The sequence below is a fragment of the Molossus molossus genome, unplaced genomic scaffold (assembly GCF_014108415.1).
Source record: "Molossus molossus isolate mMolMol1 unplaced genomic scaffold, mMolMol1.p scaffold_m16_p_14, whole genome shotgun sequence".
Classification (NCBI taxonomy): Eukaryota; Metazoa; Chordata; class Mammalia; order Chiroptera; family Molossidae; genus Molossus; species Molossus molossus.
The window spans coordinates 50,287,002-50,309,893 of NW_023425349.1; the positions used below are offsets into that span (position 1 = coordinate 50,287,002).

General features: G+C 38.7%; 1 protein-coding gene across 8 annotated transcripts in view; it reads left to right on the forward strand.

The window, feature by feature from the left end:
- TRPM3 (transient receptor potential cation channel subfamily M member 3) overlaps window positions 1–22,892 on the forward strand; it is a 497,295-nt gene that overhangs the window by 251,497 nt on the left and 222,906 nt on the right. For all 8 annotated transcript variants that reach the window (XM_036262135.1, XM_036262128.1, XM_036262132.1 and 5 more), the window contains exons 4-5: window positions 14,269–14,482; window positions 17,931–18,055. In XM_036262135.1, coding sequence (XP_036118028.1) covers window positions 14,269–14,482; window positions 17,931–18,055 — 339 coding nt within the window. The remainder of the gene's footprint in view (window positions 1–14,268; window positions 14,483–17,930; window positions 18,056–22,892) is intronic.

Here is a 22,892-nt window from a genome sequence, read left to right on the forward strand (position 1 = left end):
TGTGACTTCGTCCAGTTTACTTAACTTTCCAGTGCATTGGTTTTCTCGTCTGCAAAATGGGAGTAGTAATTTCTACTTTATAGGGCTGTAGCAAGGATTAAATGAATCAATATACATTAAGTGCTTAGAACAGTGCCTAGTGTTAAAGTTAAGTGATTGCTTCTACTAAGAGTTCACATACTATAGTTATAAAAGAGGCTTTGCGATCAATTAAAATAAATGCATAATCTTGAAGTTAGATAGAATTCACTCTCTCTTACTGACTAGCTGGAAAGTCTTGATTAAACCAGTTAACATAGATGAGCCTCAAGATTTCTCATCTATAAAGCAGGCACGGTTGCCTTATGGGATGTTTATGAAGCTTAGCGAGAATATAAAACCACCTGGTATACAGCTAGAGCTCAATGTATTTATGAAACCCACAGTGATGGTGCAGAAGCAGCCTCCTTTATTCGTGGGAATCCAAAGATTTCTTAAAATATTTCCACAGGAGTACGAAGCTGCATAAGTTGGCATTAGTGACAGTCACTGTCCGGAAGCTGCCGCTGTGGACACCAGCTCATCACTGGCCAGAGATATGTGGCTTGTAATCACCCCATTATGCACGCTGATGTCCACACCGAGGCAGTCTCCTGCATCAGCTCACCAGCAGAACACAAAGTGACATGCTGTTACCTGGTGTCCTCCCTCCTTTATTCACTGAGACCTCAACAGTCAGACAGTGGGTGTGGCACTTGTGCCTCTTATGATGATGAAGCCAGGACTCCTTCTCGCTATATGATTTTCCTTTACCTGAGATTTTTCCCCTCTTAAGAATGTCTAGTGAATTTGAGAAACCCTAAGAAGTCTGCAGACCAGAATCCCAAACAAGTCTGTTAGAAGATGTAGCCTTCAAAGTATTAATCAAAATACTTTTGTAACTGCTTTCAGGGTCCATAGCAAATAATAATGATGATCATAATAATAATAGAACTAAAATTTACCAAACATCTATGTGCCCAGCACTGTGCCAAGTATTTACATATCTTTGCTCATTTCATGTCCATGACAATAGTAGTATTATTTCTATAAGACAGAAGAACATATTAAGGCCCAGAAAAGTGAAGTAATTCGCCTCATGTCACACAGTTAATGTAAGATATATGTGTATTTTGATGTTTAACAGTAGAGAAAAGACTTGAAGAGGCAGATGGAGTTTTTACTGTTCCAGGAGAGTAGACACAGAAGGACACAGAACTTCAACAGCTCTTCCCAGGCCTCGCATAGCCCTATGGAACCCAGAGCTGTCTGTTGGCCAATAGGTCAGGCAAGGTCAACTACATGACTTGTAGAGCCAGTGTAAAATGAAAATATAGACCCTCAGCAGGGACAGGGAAACCAACCTCCCCTTCCCATGGCTGACAGTCCCAAGGGATTACCATCTCCGCACTGGGACATGCTCAGTCTCTGATATGAGAGAGATTTCCCACCAAGTCACCTATAAAACACACCATGGCACTGCCAGCCTAAGGCAGGGACAGCCAGTTTCTTGCCCTGTCCTGAAATGCTACAGAGTACATGCCGGAGCCTGACACTCTTCTTGTCCGTATCCAGGTCCAGCCAGGGATGTGGAGTGATGATAGAACCTAACCTTGTCACTACCCATGCAGTAGCCTGGGGAGGGCAAACTGGTCTGGCTCAGATCCCATCCCAAGGAGGCAGCAGGAGGAGGGATGTGTGACTATGGACCGGGTGTGAGCCGAGGCTGCAAGCCCTCTGCACATGCTTCGTTGTCCCATTGAACTTCCCTTAAACACAAATCCAAGGATAAAACTGTTAAAAATTTCAAGACAAGTGCAGAGCATTAAACCCTAAGCATTGCCTTTCTGAGCGATGTGACCACATTGAATTTAGGCCTTTCCTTCCGGAGATGGTCTCAGGGCAGTCGCTACGAGGGGAATCCTTTCTTTTGGAGTCTAATCAGCCAAACAGGGACCAGTTTTTCTTTTTATTACAATCAAATGTTTAACAAGTGGGAGTCCCCGCTATTCACCAGACACAATGAGCATTTTGTCCACTTTGAATATTTTCCCTCAAAGTATTTTGATTCTCCTGCCTAGACAAAGGGGCTGAGTTGTCCAAAGATCCTATGTCTTGTTTTATCAGGCAGGATGGTCATTTTGCACCAACCTTATCTCTTGTCCTCTCCAACAAACAAGGATGCAGTTCGGACAAAGAGAAAATCAGCAACTACTGTCGATTAAAGAGCAGCAGCCTTTAGATGGAAAGCCATGGTTAATTATTTGCCGAGATTTAAGTGAAACAGGTCAGCTAACTTAATGAGTCTTTGATTCCCTGCTCCTGACAAGAATATTTGAAAGTTGAAATGATTTTTAGCAAAGTGGTCAAAAACTCTAGAGGGCAAATTAACTTTGACCTGCATTAATTTTTTTAAAAAACTAAGGTATAATATTAACTTTTCCCTTTAAGACAGCCCAAGATGAAGTGCTTCGGTCTCCAAAATGCCAGTTTGTCTAGACATAAATGAGGCAGAATTTGCTGGAGTTTGGTAGAACATACAACTGGAGAAAAGAGAACCACTGTTGTTATTGTTATTAAAATTATTAAAACTATATCTGCTCAGGAATATTAAATACCTGTGTCCCCACATAGGCAGCACAGCATGACATCACGGGACTCTGGGCACCAAAGACACAGGAGGGGTCAGGTGCAATGGTTCTCCACGTGGAGGCTCACGATAACCCTGGAGCTCCTGCGAACGCCCATGTCATGGGTCTCCTCCAGCGTCTCCCTCACTGGTCTGAGATAGAAACTGACATCCAAGGTTTCCTTAAAAGTTAGCTATGTTATTCTACTGTACAGCCAGGCTTAAAAATTACTATATAACCCCAGTCTCTCTACCTTCTGTATAGATGAGGCAGCTGGAGCCAAGTCAAGTTGAATTATCTTCTAAGAGTCACCCAATTACTTAACGACAGACATAGTTCTAGAATCCAAACTCCTCAGGACTCCCCATCGGTTCTGTGTCTTCTCTGTCCTGTGTGCGTGGTATACACTATAGTTGTGTTTTGGAAGGAAGCTAATTACCATTATCTTTCTAGCTTTTTTAAAGAATCCTGAAAACTTTGTGGTAGAGATAAAAAAAATTAGTACTATTTGATGAGCTTCATTAAAGGCAGAAGCTGTGAGCAGGAAGAGTTCTTTGCAAAATTGTGTCGTCGGTTGTTAATAGAAGTCTTTCTGAGCCTTCCCTGTGGTGCTTAGTCCTCAGTTCCCAGGCTTGACAAGCTCTAGGAAAACAGAAATGCAACCAGCTTCCATCACACTTTACAAACAGAAACATTAACACAGGAAGGAGACCTTCAAAGCTGACAGTGAATGAGAGATTCTCACTCCCTTCTCCTCTCAACACCAAGCCACATCTTACCAAATCGCATGTCCCCAAAACGGCATTCCTGGGCTTCGGGGGGACCTGACAATTTATTCAGATGCATCATGAAAGTCAGAACAGAGGGACCAAAGAAAAGACGATACTAAGACACTAAAGCTCAGGTTTCGTTATTGTGTTACAGGGGTGGGTTCCAGGTAACTTAAAAAAATGCCTTAGAGAGGCCGGCTGGTGTGGCTCAGTGGTTGAGTGTTGACCCTGCACCAGGAGGTTGCTGGTTCGATTCCCAGTCAGGGCACATGCCCAGGTTGTGGGCCAAATCCCCAGTGGGGGGCATGCAGGAGGCAGCCAATCTATGTTTCTCGCTCTCTCTCTTTCTCCTCCTCCCCCTTCCTTTCTCCAAAATAAATAAAGAAAAACAATTTTTTTTAAATGCCTTCGAGAGCAACAGCAAGGTAGACCAACATCAGACTTTGAGTCCTTTCTCTTTTCTGGGACTAAGGCTGTGGGTTATTTAGAAAAGGAAGCAGTGCGGCACTTGATGAGACAGAGTCTCATTTGCTTACTAATCATCTCTTCTCATCAATGCTGGGCTGACTGGTGGACAAGGGAAGTATAACTTAGTTCAGGACCTGTATTTAAACCTCTCAGGTCACCCACACGATTCCCAGGTCTCCCCTTGCCGTTTACTCTGCTTCTTGGATCAGGTTGAGCTTCTGGTTGCAGTTTTCCTACACTCGAGATAACGTTCTTATGCCTCATTTTCACACTTAAAGCTCTAACTATTGAGTCTGCCAAGATCAAAGTCTCCTTGTCAGAGCTTTGTGGGTAGAGGGGAGGAGGGAGGAGGGAAACTGAGGGAGAAACACTAGGTTGGGGGTGGGGCCGACTTTGGGATTGAATTTGACTTTTAAAAAACTTGTACTTCGCATTCTGCCAATTTTATCTGGGAATCATCACTGGCGGACACACACCAAATACAAAATTAAATGAATGCCACTTCACAAAACAAAATAGTTCATCACTAGACTATGGCTACCCAAGCAGCTTTCCATAAGCACGGTGGGGGGTTGGCGGGCTTTGAAAGCGCTCCATTGGTTCCCGGGTTCCGTCTCGCAGCCCCTACCTAGGCCGGTGAACTGACAGTGCCTGTCTGAATGTGAGAATGAACTAGAATTTGTCACCGAAACTTCTGAATCCAACCAGGGGCCCACAGCACAGCAAGAACCAACCTTCCTCAAGGGACCCATCCGCCCTCTAGAACCGGCTCATGTCCTTGCTTCTAGAAAAGTTTACACTAAATAATCCTGGCAGAAAAATCACACAGTAACCCCTGTGGCCTGTTCATATTCTCAGGGAAGTTTTATCATTATGTCTAAACCTTTAGCTTTGGCTTTCTGGCCCCTATGACCTGGAAGTACCCGGTATCTAACACTGAGGAATTACAAAAACAATACGGAATAAATTACAATAGTATTTTCACTTCCAAAGTGTTGAGTCATCGAACTGGGAATCCAATAACAGTGACCCCAAATAACATTTGCATTCCCACTGTTTTCTTTCTAGGGAGCTTTGACATGTATTAAGCCACCGTAATTATTCGACTCTTGCTGCAAAGCAAAAGGCTCCGTAGACTTGAAAAGCTGATATCAGCAAAATGTCTTGGTCGTCTGGTACAACATACTCTCTGTGGCCACAGCTTTAATTAAAGGTGCTCATCTGAAATGTGGCTGCAGAGAATTAGAAAATGAAATGATGCTTGTCAAATCTCTTTAAAGAAAGGAAAATGCGGCAAATTTCCCACTCCAGGCTCATAAGAAAGGCATTAAAAATACTATGTTAAAATAGCCCTGGCCAGTGTGGCTCAGCTGGCTGAGCATCGTGCTGTGCACCAACAGGTCGCCGGTTGGATTCCCAGTCAGGGCACATGCCAGGGTTGCAGGCTTGATCCCCTGTGATGTTTCTCTCCCTCTCTCTCTGCCTCTCCCTTCCTCTCTCTCTGAAGTCAATTTAAAGAAACATGTTAAAAAATACTGTTGAAATAGACTTTAGCATTAGTAGTTCCATTACTCAGAACAAACACTACTAACAAATACCAATTGATTATCTTCAAGAAGTAAAGGCGCTTTTGCAGTGTTAAGAGGAGAATTTGTCATTTACCGTTTGCAAGAGTGTCGCCAGATTTATTGTTCTGCAAGGTTTTGTTGTCTTTACATCTTCATTTGAAAAACTGGGTCAAGTGATATGGGTAAAATCTTTGGGCTAAAGAGGTGACTGATTAATTATCAGAGCCAGATTGCTCCTCAGAAGCTCAGGTTCGGAATGCAGCGGAAGGTAATGCCTATTTTTTTTTAATTGAACAGCCCAGCCTGTTCTGCGTAGTGCTGGCTGCTTCCTCACTCTCCAGCCTCTGACCACCCGGGGTTGTACAGGGAGGAGGATCCTGCCTGGTTTGTGACACCTCTGTGATCTCAAGTTTAGTGTAGAGTGAGGCTGACTATAATAAAGTTGAATTCTGCTTTGATTCTAATGGTGATGCCGTAAGAATGGCTTTAGAAAAAAAAACTGCAGTGAAGTCACCCAAGGTGGGGAACTTCCGGCCCTTGGGCCATATAAGGCCCGCAAGGTTAATACCAGCCAACATCACACGCCTCACCAAATTAGCCTGACCAAACGTAGCAGGTTAATTTTTAAATTGACCATTTTGTATGTCCCTCGAATGATATTATAAATATCCAGATGGCCCTTGGCAGAAAAAAGGTTCCCCACCCCTGTAAGACCTTTAGCACCAAGCAAAACAAAAACTCAAGAGTTGTATTTGCTGAAGCCCTGTGCCATTTGAGCAAAAGAAACTCTCTAGTTTCCTTTTATCATCTCAACTTTAAAATTTTCATCTATAAGTTTGTGGTTTGGAACTCAAACTATGTATTCTGGTGAAAGCTATGCTATATGCATTGTCCTCCAAAGCCCTTAAGAATAGATCAATAGTACTATTTCAACGAGAGCAAACCTCGATTTTACACAGAGCATTCTAGAGATGCAATTCTGAATGTCATTAGCTCATCACCAGACTTTCTGTCAGGAGAACTAATGATGCCTAGAGAAAAGAGGAAATAACTGCAGACATGGGTATCTTATTTGAGCTCAGTTTATCTCTAGAAATTAAAATTAAGGAACTATAAGCGCATGTGTTGAAGGATGGGTTAGGTAGCCCAGAACAGCCTCAGCGTTCCCCCTCTTGACAGGGACTTTTACATAAACACCTGCACCAGCCACCCCAGATAACTTAAAGAGTTGAGATACAAAGCACTTCTGGGAAGGGGATACTAGTTAAAAAGCTAAAGGCAAATTATTTGAATTCTTTTGTAGCAGAAGTCATTTATAAGGTGACTGCTTTAACCATCACCCAGTCTGCATGTATCAGTCTTTCTGCTATCATGTATCAGTCTTTCTGCTATCATGGGGACTTCATGCAGTTTGATCTTTAGTGCCTGTGAGGTGGTCAGGATCATCCCCATTCACAAGAACAGTTCCCGCATCGGCCGGATGCCTTACGAGGCTGTGCTAGAGCATGAAGGTGCACGTAAGTGGGAATCTGGAAATGGAAGCACATGTCACCACATCAGAGTCATGCCCAGGTGACAACATTTAATGTACACACTGGGATGATTTCTCATTTGTAAGGTGATCCCTGAACGATGAATGAGCGCAAAGTGAACAGTCAACATTGTTTATCTTGACAACCAAAATAGCTCCTAATTTCAAATCAGATTGACCAGTTAGCAGGAATGGATTAATTGCTCTGGGTGCAGTCATTTATGATTTTGAAGCTGCTGGTTCGGCACAGGAATTAGCTTTTATATTACAAGCACCTGGAGAGCTTTCTGAATAACATGCTTTTATGAGTATAAGAATATAATTGAAAATTTTAAACCTTCGGACATGATAAAATATCATTTTATTCCCTAGTTTTAATTATTCTCTTATCCTCATGTTAAACTAAAAATCTTTAACTTCCATAACTGAACTTTTTTTAAAAAATGTGTTTTTATTTTATTTTAGAGAGGAAGGAAGAGCGAGTGAGCAAGAAAAAGAGAGAGAGAGAGAGAAGCATTGATGTGAGAGAGAAACTTTGATCAGTTACCTCCTGCAGTCACCCTGACCAAGGACCAAACCTCCAACCTGGGCGTGTGCCCTGACAGGGAATCAACCAGTGAACTTTTGATGCCCGGGACAACGCTCAACCAACTGAGCTACACCAGCCAGGGCACGAAACTGAATCTTTTTTTTTTAAGTGAGATTTATTGAGCCCAAAACACTAGCCAACAAAACAGTCTTGGGGCATAGAGTCTATATCACCAGCAGCACGGCTGGGTATAAAAGACAGCATGCCCACTGTCCCAGAGGTTTGCAAGCAGTTTAAGGCATCATGTATGGGGAAGGGGAAAGAACGAGGTCGTCTGAAAGAATTTCCATGAGGTATAAGCAAGGGTGTGGGAGGGGGTGAAGCAGGGCCAGCTAACCAACTGGTGTAGCTCAGTTGGTTGAGCGTTGTCCTGGGCATTGAAAGGACAGCAGAGTCCCCATAAAGAAATGTCCACGTCTGTGGATTGGCTGTGGGCAGCAGTCCGGAATGATCGTGTATAAATGAGTGGAGGCTCGTGGAGTTAGATGGTGCCTGGCTGAAATAAACCATGGAAATAGCCACCTGGAAATTTACTCCAAACTCCAATGGGCAAAACAGGGGTGTGTGAAGTCTTTTGTTAGCTGGTCAGCAGCCATTACCAGACTAACAGCTGGGTCTCTTTCTTTCATTCTCCAGCAGGCTCTTTAGTTTAGAACATCTAGAATCTTGTTTTCTTATCGTCCAAAACCATTTCATTGAGTTGCTAAGCAATAACATTACATAAAGTAACAGGTTGATGTATTTGAATATTTCCTTTTTTTGTTCTTATCTTGCCCCTTATTCTCAAAGGGAAGGGCACCATAAATCACAAATAAATGGCTAACATCAAAGGACCAGGGACACTCAGTGTTTGTGTTACTTATCAGGGGTGGGCTGTAGTTAATCATGTGTTCCTTCTTCTAAGAATTAGTCCTGGTCACAAGGAATTCGGTAGTTAGAGGTACGCTGAGAAGCTTGTTATTGGCTGCACTTTCCTATATATGATGGCCTGAGTAACTCTGGTATTTCCTCTACTTTTCTCTTCGATTTTCATGTAAAATATTGAGTACTCTTTCTTCCCTTTGGCCCAATGACAAACACAAGACACACCACCAGAATGTGTGGTCTGGGAAAGAGCTGTAGTGTGAGCAGCACAGCTCAAGCTAGCGTGTGCAGTGCAGCAATAACTCATAGTGGACTAGCGAGTGGTCAATCATTAGAAACTAGCTCTGAGGTCCCAGTCACGGGCCTTCCCTGAGCTTCAATGTCCTCGTCTGTGAAGCAGCAGAATTAAACTAGGTGGTTTCTAGTTCCCATGACTGTTAAGATATTTCCAAGCTCCTTTGTATTTCTAAGATTGTAACTATTTCTAACCAGTACTGAAAAAGTCATGGTCAGGTCAAACATGGTCCCTCCCCTCAAAGATCTTGCAACGTGGGGAGATAAAACTGATGCATGCAAGAAACAGCCAGAAAAAGGAAATTCAGACTGGGTTGGATTGAGAGATATCTAGCATCACCATGAGCTTGCATTCTCAGTGAAAGTCTTTGAAAGATCGAGTGATCTGTGTATTTGAAAGGGGAAGGACTAGATTTTCTAGGGCTTGGGAAACAGAATTAGCCAAATACAGGGAGCAGTGGGGAAATGTCTCTCAACAGGTAGGGCAAGGGCGAGTTGTGGGAGACCAAGACAGGCAGAATGGGAGTTTACACATAACGGAACATTTTGAATTGGAAAATAATATGCTCAAAAGGAATTTGGGGAAAGAAATCTGCCTGTTGGTGTCTCATCAGGAGCACAAGGTTAGAGAAACTGGTAGGACTCTTAGCATATCCAAACTGACATCCTACTAAGGAGAATTTATTCTTAAGATAGCAATTGAAGCATAGAGGTTAAGCCTGGTGGAGAGCACCATTTTGATAATAGATTGTTAGGTGAAGGAAAAGAAGGAAGGACAGGGGCAAGGACTCTGGAGTCAAATAGAGATGTGTGTGACTCCTGACATCATCACCACTTATCGAACGTGAGATCCTGATGGATCCTTTCTTCCCCATCAGTAAAATGTGGATGATACAAACCTTCTCATTATTGCAAAGTGTCCAAGAAATGGTGCCTAGGAAGCACGTAGCATGTATGTGCCTGGAATGCTGTAAATACACCAGGATTTGGGGTTTTGGTTTGGGGATTTTGTTTTCTTAGTAGAGTTAAGAAATTGAGAACCAAGATCAGTATGTAAAGAGGGCCGATGAAGAAGGTAAACTTACACAGGCTAGACACTGAGAGCCTCCATCTCGTCCTCTGTAAGAGAGCTGGGGACAAGTTCCCTCACTGAAGAACGTATTAGCTCAGTAATAAGCATTCTGTGATCATGAACAAGCTTTTCTTAGTTTACTAACTAGTAAAAGGATTAGGCTAGTTCAGAGGCATTTCAACATATTCATTAGGTTAGTTGGTCATTTTCCAGCAAACTGCTCACATGATCAATACATTGGTTCCTTACTGGTATGTTGTATAGGTGACTTTAGAAGCCTCCAAAGTGAATTATTTACCAAATGAGGCTTATTCCTAAAAATGCATTTGAATTATTATTACTAATTAGTATGAGTAATTGAATTCCATAATATGTTATTTAGCTAGGTTCAGTTTGCTAAAATTATTACACCATCTCTGTAGTGATTTAGTATTAATTGGAATCTCTTTTCACATGAGGTAAGTTAATAATGTATACATATCTGTTTCCAGACACTAACTGTGGCTATGAATCTCACATTATTGACCAGAATAAATGAAATATATAGGCAGGGATGCTTAGTGAGATATCTAAAAGTTCCAAAAGCCACAAATCATAACTACTTATCTTGTCTTTCAAAACATAGTGTTCTCAAGTATGCTTTCTCGAATCATTGAAACTCTATCTTTACAATCCTTCACAGATGTTAGAAACATTATTTAAGGGGCACATACTTTTATTTTATTTTATTTTATTTTATTTTATTTTATTTATTTATTTTTTGTTCAGAAAGAGTGGGAGGGAGAGAGAGGAAGAGAGAGAGAGAAACATCGACATGAAAGGTACACATCCGCCCACACGACCCAACCAGGGCCGGGGAAGGGGCATGTACTTTTAGAAGTAACTTTATACTTTAGATGTTTTTCTATATTTAAAAAAAGTATAATTTATATCTCACCTTAGAAGAATATAGGTCCTTATTTGATTGGGAGTTTTGTGTTGCTTTTTTTTTAAAGAAAGAATAAGAAAGCAATACATTTAAGCTTGTGAATAAGGGAACAGTAACTGAAAAGCAATTTCTTACCATCTCTCACACTAAGCATTCTTGCTTTGTATAGTTTGAAGGATGTGTTGAGTCCCAGTTCTACTTTATTTCACTAAATATCCCTTTCTGGAATTAGTCAAAATGATGTAAATGCAATCCAGCAGAGCCATCAAACTTTAACTGCTCAAGTAACACAGATTCAGTGTACAGGCAGGGAAAACATTTTATTCTTTCATCTTGTAGTATTCATTATCTAGATATTTTTCTTATAAACAGTCACTCAAAGAGATAACGACTATAACTGTAAAGAAATAAGCTTTTATTTAAGAAACTGTGTTTGCTTCCGCTACTGCAGCACCCTCTCTTCAGCCCCATGGCTCCTTAAATGGCACAGAGTGCACCTTGTTGTTGAAAATTTCTGTTGATAGTTATCCGAAGGGTTTTGCCCTCTGCACACAAGTTTCTGCACAAAATACGCCGTTTTCACATTGTCAACTGCAGTTAATTCTTATCGATATAATGTACTTCACTGAAATCGCCAACCTTTGCTCTTCGCATTCTGGGATTGATTTATGCTAGGTAGATCAAATCAATTAGAACCAATTTATTAGTTTCCAATACTTCTCTAGGTTTCTGTGTATGTGTATAGAAAACTTGAGCTTTTTGGTACTTCTTGATGATGCAATTTATTTGATCAAGCAACTTTCATATGCTGAGTGTTTTACCTCCCATGTCAATTAAATGTATTTCAAATATACTTTAACAAAAGAATTGACATAATTTTTGAGGTTTTCTCAACAATGAGGTCTCCAAGATTCAAAAATATGGAATAAATTGTCATCTCCTAGATGACTTTATTTATTTATCCATCCAAAAGCATGTTTGTTTGATTACATGCAGGTCTATTTGTGTGTGTGTGTGTGTGTGTGTGTGTGTGTGTGTGTGTGTGGTTTTGCTACTTCAGCATTAATATTTAACAAATTCCAAAGTTAATTAATACCTTTTTCTTCTCTCCCACACAACATATAGACTTTAGAATGCTTTAACTCTGGTTACTACCACTCAATTTACATACTATAGTAACTTGTGCCTTAGTTCTAACCCTTGCCACAGATGACCCATTATTATCACTTTGCATTTTATAACCCCCAATGCCTTTTCAGGTTGACTGTGTATTTGCTCATATTTTTGTTTACCATTCTTGTTTATATCCAAGATCATCCATTTGAGATCATGTAAATTCTACCTGCTATATAAATTTTAAAATTTTCTTCCATGAAGTCTGCTAAAGGTAAATTCTCAGTTTTGGTAGTCAGAAATATTTATAATTTTCTCACACTTTGGAGAGAGATTTTTGCCAAATATGAGATTCTATACTGACAGAAAATTCCCCTTGACACATGGAAGACACTGGCTCCTGGAAGCCATTGTTGCTGTTAAGGAAAAGACCTTCAGTCTGATGACTGTTCTTTGTAGGTGATCTGTCTTTATTTTCAGCTGCTTTTGAAGGTTCCCTCCCCACCCACTTCCCTTTGGTGTTCTCTATCAGATGTCTGTGAGTGGAGTTTCTTTTCATTTATCCTATTTCGGATTCATTGAGCTTCCCAGAACTGAAAATGGGTATCTTACAGTTCTGAGAAACTACCAGCCAGTATCTGTTCAAGTATTGCCTATTCACCATTAGCTCTTTTATCTCTATCTAGAATTCTGATTATTGCCTCCAAGGTTCTCAGTTTTTCTTGTTTTCAATTCCTTTGTCTCTCTAGGTAGCATCTGGTTTATTTCTCTGGCTCTACTATTAGCATGTCTGATCTATACTTTAATTTCTCCATTGTATCTTTTATTTAAATTATTACATTTTAATTTTACAAGTTCTGTTTTTATTATTTTTCAAATGTAGGTGCTCATTTCTTATAATCTCTAATTTTTTACTCATAATCAATCTTCTCCTTTATGTTTTTTTTAAGATGTTGCTATTTCATATTCTGTGTCTGATCATTTCAATATCTTTGAAGCTCTTATTCTACTGTCTGTTGTTTTCTTTTGTTCTCATTCATGCTTTTTATTTCCTGTGTAATTTATTTGTTTTACTATGAAATTATTATTTTCCCATGGGAATTATTTGGGACCTGGATTGATGACACATTCCTCCACAGAGGATTTGCATTTGTTTCTGCCTGTTGCCAGTGACCCCGCCAGAACCATTGTTCTGATACCTTGCTGACAGTGCCAACGGGGACCAAAACCTGTGAGGACCCATTTTTGTTTATAAACAATCAGAAGGGAATTTTTCTTTTCTTATCCATTTAGAACAAAGGTAAGCAGGCAAATTTCCCTGCTTTCTTCTTCAGTACATCAAACTTATTTTTTTGTTCCTTTCTCTTGAGGGTGGAGGCCTTTGAAGTATCCGAGGCTTATATGGAGTCCCCGTTAGACTCACCCACACTGTATGAAGCCATTCAAGCAAGAACCCAAGGCCTTCCAGGGTTTGGGAGGAACTGTCAGGCTAAAGTCTGCTTTCGTGTTTCCTTATCTCCTAAGGCTCCAGCTTCCTCTCTGTGTAGGAATCTGCACATTCCCTCTTGTCATGCCAGCTCAGCACTACATTACAAATGGCTTTCAGATATATTATTCCAGTACTTCAGTTGTTCCCATATAGAGATGGAAATCTTTATACAGTTTAACTGAGACCTAAATGAAGTATCTATGTATATGGTGACATAGATGACCATATATGTAGATTTATCATTATATGTATTTATGGCATTTCATTTATATATACTTATCATAATTATTTCTGGTTGCACCTGCTAACATCTTATTATATCTGCTATACACTTTATTTTTTTTTCATCTACACTGCAAGAGTAATAGGCATGCCTTTTGTCACTTACCTTCTTTGAAAGAAAAAAAATGGTATGCAGTTATAGATTTAAATAAATATAATCAGCTATTACTTTATTTTAAAAGTCTCATTACATTATGTAGAACTGTAGAACTTTTCAAAACCTCTCAAAATAATAGGGTCATAGAAATAGTTACATCCAGGTCCAGCTGGTATAAAGGAATCACTTATGTTGAAAATATTGGAAACATTAGGACCGTTGCAAAAATGTTAATGTTGGTAAAATATAAACATGATTGCCTTTGAGCAAAGAACATATTCCACAAAAAATTATGCTTGTGCTGCATTTAAGAAAAGCAAAAAATTTGAAAGCTTGTAGTAATTCACAATGTCAAGAAAACTTTTAAAAATAGTGACTCCCTTTGTCTAATGAAGGTTCATTTGGTAAAGCAGATGATTTGCCCCTTTTTTGAAATCTGAGTTCATATGAGACATTATTTTCAAGTAAGGACACATATCATTGCAATCACTAAAGATAAGTAGCCCCATCCATCCTTGCCCTGTCTTCCTTAATCAATGGCTATTCTTCTTCCAGTACGTGCGAGTATCTTTCGATACAAAACCTGATCTCCTCTTACACCTGATGACCAAGGAATGGCAGTTGGAGCTTCCCAAGCTTCTCATCTCTGTCCACGGGGGCCTGCAGAACTTCGAGCTCCAGCCCAAACTCAAGCAAGTCTTTGGGAAAGGTCTTATCAAAGCAGCCATGACAACCGGAGCATGGATATTTACTGGAGGGGTTAACACAGGTAATTGGAAGTGAGACAGAGAAAGGCAACATAAGGCCAAAAGAGCATTGTGACTAAGATAATTTTCTCCTAAGGTTAAATATATTTATATCCCCCCAGCTTCTCCTACTCATGTGTCCATACTCGCTGGTTATCTCCTCTCACTGATTTTCTCTCCCTCCTTTACCAAAATAATAACTGCACTGTTATTTCTCAGCCAAGAAGAATTACTTATGTATAAGAAACAGGTTGGGATAGTTGACTATCCCAATACCTGACTATACAGAATTTTAAAATGTGACTAATGGAACCTCATAGGATATTTTCAATATCTCAGGTTGCCAAATAAGTATCCAATAATTCTTATTTTAATTATTCATATTTTTAAAGTACAGTTAATATGCAATAATTATATTAGTTTCAGGTGATCAGCATAGTGGTTACACATTTGTATAACTTAAGAAGTTATCCCCCCCGATAAGTCTAGTATCCCCCAATACATACATAGTTATTGCAATATTATTGACTATATTCCCTATGCTCTGCCCAATAATTCTTTAAGGAATACGTTTTACTTTAAATTAGAAGCTCTGCCTCTATTCTTTAAGTAATTTGTAAGTTTGATGCAAATAGCTTTAATTTTTGTTAAATACCCTTTCCATCTGGAACATAAGTTGTGATAGCAAAGCCCAGAGTATTAATTATTATTTCAAATCTTTTATTAAATATTCTCCACATCAGTAGAAGATGCACTCTACTCTGAATTCCAAAGAGTTTTTTTCTACCTGTGAAATACGTTTCTATCTTGTGACACAGGCAGGCTGTCAAACCAATTCTTACAAACCCACTTACACTTAAGTGCTTATCTGCAGAATTAATGTGCAACAGAGAACGGAATGGGTGCCTGTAAATTGTTTTGACATATTTCCCCAGCCTGAGTCTGAAGTGCCAATTGAAAGTGCACAAGTAGTGCTGCAATGAGTTAATTCAAACTTGTTACAAGGCTCAAAGTCTGCGCATGTAGACACACTTGGAATTAGTGGAACATTCTAACATAATCCTGGACCAACAACTTTTAAATAAAAGATGACCTCAGTGTTGTTTATTCTTTTGTTCATAGTTGGGATGATGCTTGAGTGAGAGCTGCACTCAGAATTCTCCTCAATCCCTAGAATGTCTGAACATTCAGCACAGAACTCCGTAGGCACATTTCAGCTGTGAAATTTGCAGACAGCCATGCTCATCGCTATGTGAAATCCTGACTCAGTCCGTTAACTGACACGATCTTAGGATGACCTGCTCGGTCAGCTCTTCAGTGTTTATTTTGTGGTCATCAAACATCTACAGAGCAATTTTTTTTCCCATGACTACTTAGGCTTTAGGCTCCGACTTTCGCTCACAGCTTAGCAGGCACCATTATCCACCCATCATTATTTAGTCTTTTGCTCCGCTGACAACCCGCACCTCATCGAGAGACCAACGCAAGATTTCTAAAGGCTCAAAAGAAATTCGTACCAGCCTTCGGTTTCTGAGTACTTGGAACATTGTTGATTGTTTGTCTTCTTTTGTGAAGTACATCTAGTATCAAAAGAAGAATTTACAGCATAAATACTGTAAACCAAAGCATTCCTCCCTGCCTCACTCCAGGCTTACTGTCCTATGCAGTGCTCAACGAGAGGTCCTAACGGTGACACACTCAGGTCCGCTGAGACATAATGGTGGAACTGGAGCAGATGGAGGTGCATTCCTTGAAGTGAAACTTTCTGTCCAGGACTGGCCCCGAAAGGGAATTTGCGTATCAACAGAAAAATTTTTAACATTAATATTCACAGCTTTACTTCCTGTGTTTTTAAAACCAGTACCCTCACCCTGGCCGGTTTGGCTCAGCAGTTAGAGCATCGGCCTGTGGTCCAGAGAGACCCGGGTTCGGTTCCCACTAAGGGCACGTACTTCGGATGCAGTTTGTCCCCGGCCCTGGTTGGTCGTGAGGTGGCAGCCACTCGATGTGTCCCTTTCACATCGATGTTTATCTCTCTCTGTCTCTTCCTCTCTCTCTCCCTCCCACTCTATCTGTACAAAAAAAAATGGAAAAATGTCCTCGGGTGAGGCTAAAAAAAAAAACAACTCAACTAAAACCGGTACCCTCACTTAGGAGATCCATAGATAAGCTAGTAAGCACAATTGCTGCTATTCTCAACACTCCCAGAATAGATCAATGAGGGAGGATTAGTGGCTATTTACTTTGTTTTGTTATTTGGTTTTTCCAAAGGAGGATCTTTCTGTTTTATCTTACGAATATTTCAGAATTGAGTTATTTACTCATGTGCCCTGTCCCGTGATTCAATTGCCTGATGTGTTTTGTGTGCTTAGTTAGTTCAGTGGACGGTGTCTGAGCCTTTGCTCAGTGCTAGCCCCTGAACCACACAAAGATGTGTAAGACGCTGACCCTCCAACCTCCCCCTCAAGAAGGTCTACTTTTAGAGGAGACATCGTCATGTGTGATTATGATTCATGACAGATATGTTAGGTGACATATTGAGCTATTCAACATATGCAAACCACAATCCTGTTCAAGCTTAGAATAAATAAAGTCCACCTCCGCTTTTACATAGGAGATAGACTAGGTGTGATTTTTCCTTGAGCAAAAGGTAGAATTTTTGAAGTGGGAACATCTTCTCTTAGAGAATGTATTTCATCTCTTCTTTTAAAATCATCATTTGAGAGCGAGGTGAAAAGATTAGAAATTGCACCTTCTTTAAATGGTTTATAAAAAGATAAGCCATTGGTCTCCTTACCATCTTATAAACTGAATTTCTCACTTTTAACCACGATAAGAAAGGTCACGATGAAGCGGAAAACTATTACAATGAGAGAGATAAAAGGTGTATTTATATTTTTTAACATCAACTTTCCACAGAATGTGCCAATATTTTCCTTACAAGCAGGGCCTCTACAGTAATTGTCCATAAATAGAAAGATAAAATCAAGGTTGACAAAGTCAGAGCTGTTACTCCTCTCTTTGAATGGCCCTAACTCTTACACAAACTGTGCTGTAAGTTTAATACAATATTATATGTGGTGCTTTTCATAGGATCCAGTCATGGAATTGGTTCTTAGTCATACTTAACACATCATTATGCTTCTAATACAAGAAAAAGATTTCCTAAGAAAAAGATTTTCTAAGTTTAAAGAGTTGGATTTATGTTTTTACAGATGTTAGGTGCATTTTTTCATATAAGATAGGATGAGAAAGCATTGCCGGAGTTCATATACAAGCCTGGCAAATATATCTGTCACTAGAGGCACACGTTCATATTCACTGAAACACACGCAGTTTGTATAGAAATGCGCCAAATTTTTATAATCGATACGTTTAATCTTGGGAGAAATAGTTATAACATTTTCTTTTAGAACAGTGGAAAGTAGTTGCTTTAGAAGACAAGAGTAATACTTCTCTTTTTCCTCTCAGGTGTTATTCGTCATGTTGGAGATGCCTTGAAGGACCATGCATCTAAGTCTCGGGGGAAGATATGTACCATAGGTATCGCCCCTTGGGGAATCGTGGAAAACCAGGAGGACCTGGTTGGAAGAGATGTAAGTCCTAGGAGCTTCCCTTGGATATAACTTCTCACTGAGATGCTATCAAAAAAAGTTAAATAAAATTAGAACTCAAAATACTCTTTTAGTCCTTACCTCCCAAAATGAAATTGATATTAGGAATCATTTATTGAGAGACTATTTATTTTCCAGAATCTATGAAAACTCCAGCATCAATTTTTTTGACTAAGAAAGGTCCTAAGACTTATCAACTGCCTTCTTGGTCTGAATCAAGCAGTGGTCTTTCCTCGCCCATCAAATCTTGCAAGTGCTCTTGGCAAGGTTATGTTAAGATTAATTAACAACATGGACTCATTGACTGATACGTGAAGAGGACTCTACTCATCCCAGGTCTCCAATTTCTTTGTTATTTGAGTGCCCTTCACCTAGGTGGGAAGCACTAGAAAGGGAAATTCTTTCCATTGATCTTGAGGCTTACTTGGTTGGTCTTTCTTTCACTGAATTCTTGGGCGTGGAGTAGGCATAGTTGGGTTCTTTATTTACCGTTCTGGAACTATTCAGAAGCCTTGACCAAATTCCACACGATGTTAACCTCTTTTTTCTGTTCTGATGTCTAGAGCCACACATTGACCAATCAATCAACAATTTGTCAGAGAGAATTTCGTCTTATATTTTCTGAGTCATCATCCTATTCTTGCTTCTTCCAGGGGTCTCTCTCTCTCTCTCTCTCTCTCTCTCGTTTTTTAAAACCACAAACAGGTCATTCTCAGCCTCCCCCTACTACCCACCACACTTTCCCCCTATATAACATTGCTCAAAATTCCATTGATAGAAATTGTGGTTAAACTATGTGCACATATTGCCATATTTTATTCACTTCTTTTCCCCCCAATAATTTTAGCAATTAATATTTATCATTGCTTCACTACATCAGATCAATAGTCCTTTCTTTCCAACCCAGGCCCTCCATAGGGTATAACAAATGTGCTAAAACTTTTTACAAGTATCATGAGGTCTGTCAAAAAATAAAAATAAAAAAACTCAAAGAGGTTGAGAATTAACTGGTCTTAACCCACTTTTTCTATATTATTGCAATACAGTGAAACCATCTTATTTCAATGCAGCACAATATATGTAATTTTTATCAAATTTAATACTTTGAATTGAAAATCAAACACCATGAAATGCAAGCAGTAAACAAATAATCTTTAAATTCTTCTGGGCTTTTATTTTTAAGGTATAAAAAGTATTCATATCAATGCTACCAAATTACATGTAGACATACTAATTTATCTAGAATATGGAGGATAAGGAATGAGATATTAGTTTTACCAGTGGAATATTCATATAACTAAAATTCACTGGCTATTTTATATCACACACAAATTTAAATAAATCAAGCAGCAATTCCCAAAGTGTTATGTAGTGAGAACTGACTGTAAAAGTAATGTTACTAATTTTTTCAGTGTCTGAGACTAGTCTTTGATGGAGTATACTTGGGTTAATACTCGCCTTAAATTCCATGTTGGCTTTTAATTGTATGTTGATTGTGACCTAGAAGAAGCATATTTCTTAAAGAAGCAGAATATGCTAAATGTCCTAATACCCAAATCATTTATTATCACATTTTATTAACAAATGAATTATTTAAAATGTTGTGATGATTCAGAGGCATTTTTAAATGTTCATAGCTTCAGGATCTCTATTATAAACCTAAGTTATTATTCTATTTTAGGTGGAGAAGGCATTTTGGAACTTTCTCATTCAGATGACCTAGGAATAGATAGAGCTGATTATTTCTCTTTCAAGAGAGAGTAACCAAATAATTATCTCGGTTGCTTAAGTATTTGCAGAGAATGCTGGCCTTTTTATAACATTCTGTTTGTTCATCTTCTAAATCTTATGTAATTGCAGAAAGACAATACTTACATTACATTTGCTTGTTTTGCTGAGTTGAATCACTCCCAATTTATTTTCCTCCAATTCCAGCATTTTTCTCTGGTTTCACCTCCTCTTACGCTCTTTTTTTTCCCTCTTCTTTTCTTTCTCCTCATATTTCTTCCCACTTGTATGCCAATAGAAACTTACACATGCCTGTGCCAATAGGATTTAGTTACATTGTCTGACTTTCCAATGAAAAATGGTCTTGATACCAGCCCAGAGGGCAGAAAAAGCCACTTGTGTTTACAGTAAAATATGCATATTCATTGTCCCTGCTCACAGTAGTCTAATAAAGGCAAGCCATAGCTCACCAAGATCCAAGTGAACCTGCCGAGAGAAAAGAGAAAAGGAAATGAAATTGGCAGGTTGTAGAGAACAGAGGAAAAACAGTTGTATTTTAGTTTTTCAGTAAATCTTTGACCAAGAACGACTGAATTTCAACCATGCTAGTACAGTTTTTCACAAAAAAAATGGGGAATTGGAGTATGCATGGAATTTCTCGGGCTCTTGTGTGAAAATAGAACAAAATTATTTGGGGTGTATTATGACATAGTTTGAGGGAATTTTTAATATGTGTTTGCTATTCTGATGTGATCATTCAAAAAGAATGTAATGGGAGGTTGTCATAAAAAGTGGTATTTGAATAAAATGTTGGTGATCATGGTAAAAATCCCCCTGAAAATAGTCAAAATAGAAGTGTTTTTTGGTAAGCTTCTTAAGTAGTTATAACAATTTTCATAGCTAGTTTAATTTAGTGCCTCTGTCATTTTTCTTCTACTTTGTATCATCAAACTCACAAGTAATAAACACAAAAAATAAACCTCAGGTAGCAGGGAAAAAAACTAATGTATTGTTAACATTTTTACCATTTCAGAATTCTATCAAAATTCAATCATTTGAAAAAATAGAATACAGTAGTTGCATTTTCAGTCAAGGCTATGTCTGTATTCCAGAATAATGTTGAAGTGGCACAGAATCAACATCAAGGGAAATCTAGGAAATTTACTTGAAATAAATAAAACTCTAAGAATAAAAGAAAGGCTCCATTTCTTATGCCTGATATTTACTACAGTGGATTTATTGCTCAACTGATAGCAAATATAGATTATTTTATTTCTGTGGAGCTGGCTCACAAATGAGCACTTTTAAAAGCTGAACATTCAAGTATTACTAGAGTCATGCTATTCATAGAAGTAGTCGACACAGCAGTTCCTAGTTGCTGTTCATCTCAGAATATGAATGTCCCTTTGGAATGCTACTGTAAAGGCAAAACTACTCTAAACATAAAGAAGAAAGATTAACTTGCCCTGAGTCTGCTTGTAGATATCCTGAAGCATTTACCTCCCTGCAAGTCTTATCTCTTAGCTAGACATTAAGTTAGACTTCAACGATACAAGGCATGTATTTTTGTATTCTCAGAGCTCAGACTAGAGCCTCAAACATAGTAGGTGCTCAATAAATACGGATGAGGCTGGACTGGGCATGATGAAATTCAGGCTATAAGGAAAATAAATGTTATGAAAAAAATACTATGATAGATCTTAACTAGCTCACAACTTGATCACACAACTTTACCTCTAATCATATTCCCAAGCTTGATCATTCTATAGTGACTATAGCAAAAGCATTTTTAAACCAAATATATGATGAGAAAACTACTTTCTTATTTAGCAATTCAAGGTGGGAGATGAATGGTTCAAGTTCAGTAAGGTGGTATGCGGGCAAAGTGTAGAATGAGAACAGGCCTTTTCCTGTTGAGAAATGCATGATCCACTCAACTGAATGATAGAATTGGCCTTTATTCTTAAAACTTAATTGTCTTCTACTCTGTTTAACCAAACCCTTCTTTTCTCAATTATAGATCAATACAACAGACTTTGGTTAGGAATCATGCTATGAATACTGAGCTAGTAATACTTTTTTGTCCTGACATTAGACATGAAAGTTTATATTGTTCAGCTATTGAGGTTAACCCCACCGCTGTGATTTCTTCGTATTATTCTTACTGCCCCTTTCTTATATTACAACCCCAAGTTCCACACTTCAATCAAACTAACGTCAAGACTCGCTGCCACCAAGGCATCTTTTCTGACTAACTTCACCCATAATGTCACATCCTGATTATAACTCTCTCAGAATTGTCTTCTTCCCTAATTTTATTAATAACTCCACAAAACTAGGGACTGAATTATTTTTGTTTGTTTCATGTTAACCACTGATGTAATACTTTTTGTAAACATGAAACATTGATTGTCATTTAAACTCCATAAGATTTGATTGCTTCATCTCTAAGTGGACTATAAAAACACCTGTTCTGTCTATCTTCATAAAATTTCTATGAGCATAATCATAATAATGGTAATTTTAGTTTATTGAGCTCTTATTTTAGGATGCTCTCTGGGATGGCATTATTATTAATTAGCCTTATGAGGTATGTGTTATCTCTTTTTATAGGAAGGCAACTAAATAAGAATTAGAACAGGAATCCACAGTTTCTGAAGCCCAAACTCTTAACTAGTAGAATGCCAAGTAAAATATAAGAAAGTATTTAATGATATTATGTTCTTATTATTAGCTGAGATAATTATCAAATATCTTATGCCTATAAGTTGAACTAGAAATAGACTCAATGAGAATGGCTAGAGTCCTTTCCTTTGTCCCTAGACAATCTCAGCCTGAATAGATGGTTATGAAAGTGTTACCAGTGCAAAGTCAAGAAAGAACACACAATGTATTTTAATTTCATATGACTCATTTTAGACTTAAATTCCTTTAGAAAACAATCTTCCCAGAATTTTTTCAAATAATTGAACAATTTCTGAAGCCTTTATAATTTGTCTATTCCCAAATCTAAATTAACAACACACATGTCAAGTTAAAAATCAAGATATAATCACCAGAAAAAGTGCTTTTCATTTTCACTTGAGGATGA